Source organism: Gossypium arboreum, chromosome 4 (genome assembly GCF_025698485.1).
Source record: "Gossypium arboreum isolate Shixiya-1 chromosome 4, ASM2569848v2, whole genome shotgun sequence".
NCBI classification, from domain to species: Eukaryota; Viridiplantae; Streptophyta; class Magnoliopsida; order Malvales; family Malvaceae; genus Gossypium; species Gossypium arboreum.
The window spans coordinates 80,479,603-80,485,224 of record NC_069073.1 but is presented as its reverse complement, the minus strand read 5'-3'; the positions used below and the strand labels follow the sequence as shown (position 1 = coordinate 80,485,224).

Genomic DNA, 5,622 nt, shown 5'->3' with positions numbered 1-5,622 from the left:
ATTTTTATGCCGAAATGCACTCATTCGGCCATAGCAAATAAATGCCATTTATTTTTGGCCTTTATGATTTATTTTTTTCTTTTTGGGTTAGTTGGGGTATTTTAATTTGGCCGATCTTGCTTCCCTTTCAATCGGTTCTTGTTTTGTTTTATTTCAAATTTATATTTTTATTCTTTTTGCTCATTTTTTCTTCTTTCATTCTCTTGTTCTCTTAGTTCTTCAAGCAGAGGCCATTAACCCAATCCTCTCCTTTCTTTTATCGTCATCTTCCCATCTTCTTTGCTTCACCAATCATAAAGAAAAAACCTCTCCCATTCAATCACCTTAGCCGATCACTCACAAAAGTCGAAACCGCAACTTTTGTTTTCCCCTTGTGCCGATCTCTTTTACTTTTACTCATCTTTTCGTTAAAGCAGAATCTCCATTGAAGCCGAACCTCTCATCCTTTTTTCAAACCGAAACTTTTCTACACTGAGGTACTTCAGAAGTCGAATCTTTGATTATACTTTTCTCTTCTTGTGCGGTGGTTGGATCTGCAGTAGATCGGGAGTAGTGTCATAACGTTTTTGTGTGGACAAGGGGACTACAGCAAAGGGCTTTGAAGGCTAACACGGTTGGACATCTAGATCTAGTCCATACTTCAGCAGAAAGGCAACTCGTGTGTGGATCTCGCCAACGTATCGTTACAGAACAGGTGTGTAAACAATACCCACTTATAGACTAGATCGGCAAAAGTCGAAATGCCGAAGAGCCGACATTTTGTGCACTTGCGAGCGTGCGAGCGCTCGTGAGATAGTTGTTTGTTAATCCTGGTAATCTCAAGTGGTAAGATTGCAGAGTGCGCAATTTCGTGCACTTCGGTATATTTGGGCTTAACGGGCCGAAATCAGGTTAATGGGCCAACGGGCCCAATTCGATAAAAACGCTCGGTAAGTGTTTTTGTTAATACGTTAATGGTTGTAATATGCATGAAACCTTGAAATAGTAAATTTACTAAAATACCCCTAAGTATGAAAATTACCATTATACCCCTAGGTGTAAAATGACCGTTATACCCCTAGGGTTGATTTTGACTGAAATGCATGATATTCTGATTCTGTATGCTGTATGCCATGACATGTATATCTGTTGATGGGATATGAGTTATATTGATGGAGGAAGCATTTTGGTGGCCATGCTACAAATATCTGTTTCTGGTGGCCATGCCACAAATATCTATTTCTGGTGGCTATGCCACAAATATCTGTTCTGGTGGCTCTGCCACAATATCTGTATTTGGTGACTCTATCACAATATCTGTTCTGGCAGCCATGCTGCAAATTCTGTGGTGTGTAGTGGATGGGTGGGTGGAGTTGTCTCCCCACATGGTGTAAGGTTGGGTTTTCTACATATATGATATTTCTGTTCTGTATCTGTTATAGGCCTATGGGCTTAATTCTGAATTCTGTATTGGGCTAAGGCCCAACTTAATCTGTTTCTATGGTTTGATCTGATTTGGACTATGGTTGGGCTGTTTTACACACTGAGTTTCCCAAACTCACCCCTTAATTTCATCCATGCAGGAAATCCCCAACCATAGTAGACATGGAGCTGTGAGGGATTCGGAGTGGCCACATGTTCTGTAAATTCGGTTTTCTTCATATGTTTTGATCAGCATTTACTTACTTTAATTGTTTTGGGTTTTAAGTTGTAATAAGGTCGCTCGTAAGTTTTATAGTTTTATTAATTGTTTTATTTATACTCGATTTAAACTGTTAGATTTAGGCAGTGTGGGTTTTTGTTCAAAAATTAATAAACGATTTCAAAACACAACGAGCGTAACAAATGGATAACCTAAAGACTTAAATAATCGGTGTTTTTTTCTTAGTCAACAATTAACCATTGTTTTACAAAATCACCCTGATTACCATAAACAAAGAACACAATCAACCGTAAGTCAATATGACACATTAGACTTGGCCGTAACGTCTAGGCTGGGTTTGGGGTGTTACAACGTGAATAAGGGTTTCCCTTTCTTTGCCGCATCTTGGACAGGTATCATCGAAACCACTACAGAAGCTGGAAATTTTATCGTACGTAGGTAGGATATTATGGCCAATTCTCCAGAAAAAACACGAATTTTCGGAAGGGTTTTTAACTTCCAAACTATTCTCCAAAAAATCCTGTGAGGACCAAACCTCACCTGTTTAAGTAGCAGCCACGAATAAGCAGATTTAGAAGAAAACACACTGTGCGGGTTATGGAACCATGTACGTCGGTCTTCAGGGCCATTATAAAAAATGGGGATATTCAAATTTGGTCCCCCGTATTTTCACCATAGATATCCAAGACCTTTTTCTTGTCCCATCCATCCTTGCTGTCGTTGAACAACACACGTTTTCCTCTTTGACTATCCTTTTGTCAAGACAAATAGATTGACCCGAAAGACCTTCAAAACCCCAATTATCGTGCCATATCTTAATACTTTTATCGTTACCATTAGTCCAACCAAAATCCTTGTAAAGCTCCTGAGCTACCTTAGCAATACTCTACCACGTGAATGAGGGCTTGTCCATGCTTTTAGGCTGAAAGACATCACCATTTGGAAAGTACTTCGCGCTTAAAACCTTATAGCATAGCATATCCCTACAGTTGATGAGGTGCCACACTTGTCTACCCAACAGCGCAGCGTTAAACAGGCGTAAATTCCTGATGCTGAGGCCACCCATACCTTTCGGGTAACACAACCTATCCTAAGGCAGCATATTCCAACTCTTTTTCTTCTCACCACCTTCCTACCTGACCTGACTCACCATTGATTAGATCTCCTCAAGGAGCCCCTTCGGAGCCATAAAGACCGAAAATGCATAAGTAGGTATTGCTTGGATCACTGACTTAATGAAGACTTCCTTACCACCATTTGACAAAAGACGCTTTGACCAACTATTTATTCTACTCGCCAGACGATCCAGTGTGTTCAGAAAAGTGCTCGATCTTTTTTTACCAGCAGGGATAGGAAGACCAAGGTAACCATCCAATTTATCGACCACTTTCATTTTGAGTAAGTCCCCCAACAACATACATTGAGATGTAGGGGTGTTGGGGCTAAAGTACACCATTGATTTGTCCAGATTAATGCTTTGGCCCGACATCCTTGTGAAGTTGTGCAAAATTCTCTTAAAAGCTTCGGCTTTCCCATGTTGATTCCTAACAAACAAAAGAGTATCATCAGCAAAGAATAAATGGTTAATTCTAAGGCCATCCTTGCTCGCACAAATGCCCTTAATATTATTGTCCTTTTGGGCTTTAAGCAACACACGGGAGAAGACATCCATACAGAAAAGAAATAAGTAAGGGGAGAGGGGTTCCCATTGGCGAAGACCCCTCTCAGGGATAATGATATTAGTAAGGGTCATATTGCACTTAGCCCTATACCGAATCGTACAAACACAATTCATGATTTTATCAACTCACTCTCTAGAAAAACCCATTCTTATCATCACTTTCTCAAGGAAGCTCCATTCCACCCGGTCATATGCTTTGATCATATCGAGCTTGATCATACAACCCTTGTTAGGGCCATTTGTAGAGCTCCGAAGGTAGTGCATAAGCTCATGAGCCACAAGAACGTTGTCGTGGATCATCCTGCCAGGGATGAAAGCACTTTGATTTTGGCTAATACATTGGGGAAGCACAACCTTGAGCCGGTTAGCCAAAGCTTTGGAGATGATCTTATAGATAACCCTACACAAGCTTATCAGGCGAAAGTGTGTCATCTCACAGGGATTCTTAATCTTAAGAATCATGACTAGCAGGGTTTCATTGATGTAATCCAAATTTTTATTTCCTTTTAAAACATCCCGACACATCCTTAAAACATCACCACCCACCACTGACCAATGCTCTTTGAAAAAGCTCCCGGACAACCCATCAATCCCCGAGGCCTTCCGAGGATCCATTTGCTTGAAAACCCTTATAAACTCATCATCAGTGAACTCACTATTAAGAAAGCTATTCATATCATCGGTAATACACTTCGGCATAAAGCTCAAGTCGATATCCTCATCTGGTGCGATAGAGGTACGAAAAAGATCGTGGAAATAGTTCCAAACAATGTGACAAATCTCATTCTTGTCTTCATGCCACGCACCTTGCATGTCCTTAAGCCTATCAATGCTATTATTCTTTTTACGGCCTGTAGCCCGCACATGAAAATAACGGGTATTACGATCGCCTTCTTTGAGCCATTGAGTGCGAGCCCTTTGCACCCAGTACTGCTCTTCCACATCATATAAATGACCCAGCTAATCACGAGCAGCCTTCAACAGGTTCGACGACCTCTCACTATTTGGCCCATCCATAATCATCCAATCTTCCTCTCCAGCCCGTTAATCTTATACTTCATTCTTTTGTAACATTGATACTGCCACTAGCCAAGTTCCTCGCGGGTATTATCCATCTTATTCAGAATATCACTGTTCTTGTCAGCCCAAATATGGGTAATAATATCCCTCGCTTCCTTCTCCTTAGCCCAACAAGCATCATACCTGAAGCAAGATCTGTAGTCGCACCTTTTCTCCCCCGGCTTACAGCCAATCGTGTTCAACAAATTCGCCTCATAGTCCAACTTTGACTGGTGCATCACTTTGGTAGTAATAAAAGGCAACTTTTTGATCATATCCTTTGAAATAAGAAACCTATCCAGTCTCTCTTTAACAAGGTTAGCTCCCTCTCTGTTATTAGACCATGTAAAACATCCGTTGCTAGTCTTAATATCAATCAAAGCCAGCTCATCCAGTATATCGCTGAACTCATCCATAGGTTTTCTCGGCTTTCTACGCCCCTTTCCTTCTCAACATTGTTAATTATAGCATTAAAATTGCCCCCTACAATCCAACCTTCCTTGACCGTTCTTTTAACCCTTCTTAACATATCCCAAGACTGACTCCTTAAATTTGGGTCCGCTTGACCATAGAACCCAGTAAACCGAATCACCTCATTCTCATCCACAGTGACTAGGGAATCGATATGGTGATTAGAGAAATTCTGCACATCAACCTTCACACCCTCTTTCCACATCAAAGCAATACCACCACTTTTTCCCTTAGAGTTAATCGCCATGCAACCTTCCATCTTACATATAGATCGAATACGAGAAAACCCATTAGAATGAATTTTGGTTTCACACAGGAAAACAATATTAAGAGCATTTGCAACAAGGAGTTGCTTCAATTCATGAACTGTTGCGGGATTTCCAACCCCACGACAGTTCCAGCAAAAGATTTTCATAGTTCTTGGCGGGGCTGATCGCCAGCCGCCGCCTTCAAGGGTGAAACACTCTCCATTAATCTTCTTCTAGTAGATTTGGATGGGCTTTCATCATTGTTTTCTCCATTCCATCCCCTCATCCTCTTTCTCTTTTGCTTGAATCGTCCTATGTTATCCCGTATCAACTTATGGCTATTTTTCTCCACAAACAAGTTTGATATCGACTCTTCTTCAACACCCTTCTCTTTTTTTGACCGATTAGGTTGCCCACTATCATCCTTCATATTTGTTTGGCTTTCCTCCCTAACTTTATTTGAAAGATCCGTAGTCAACACCATTTCAACCCCGTTCCTCCTCATACCTCTGTCTTGATTT

At 40.9% G+C, this 5,622-nt stretch overlaps 1 protein-coding gene across 1 annotated transcript; it reads right to left on the bottom strand.

The window, feature by feature from the left end:
• Positions 1 to 2,798: 2,798 nt before the first annotated feature.
• On the bottom strand, positions 2,799 to 5,268 carry LOC108459248 (uncharacterized). Its single transcript, XM_017758594.1, has 4 exons — positions 4,878 to 5,268; positions 4,414 to 4,827; positions 3,454 to 4,258; positions 2,799 to 3,186 (listed from the first exon to the last, which is right to left on the bottom strand). The coding sequence occupies exons 1-4, from the start codon at positions 5,266 to 5,268 to the stop codon at positions 2,799 to 2,801; spliced, it is 1,998 nt and encodes a 665-aa protein (XP_017614083.1).
• Between the last annotated feature and the right edge of the window lie 354 nt (positions 5,269 to 5,622).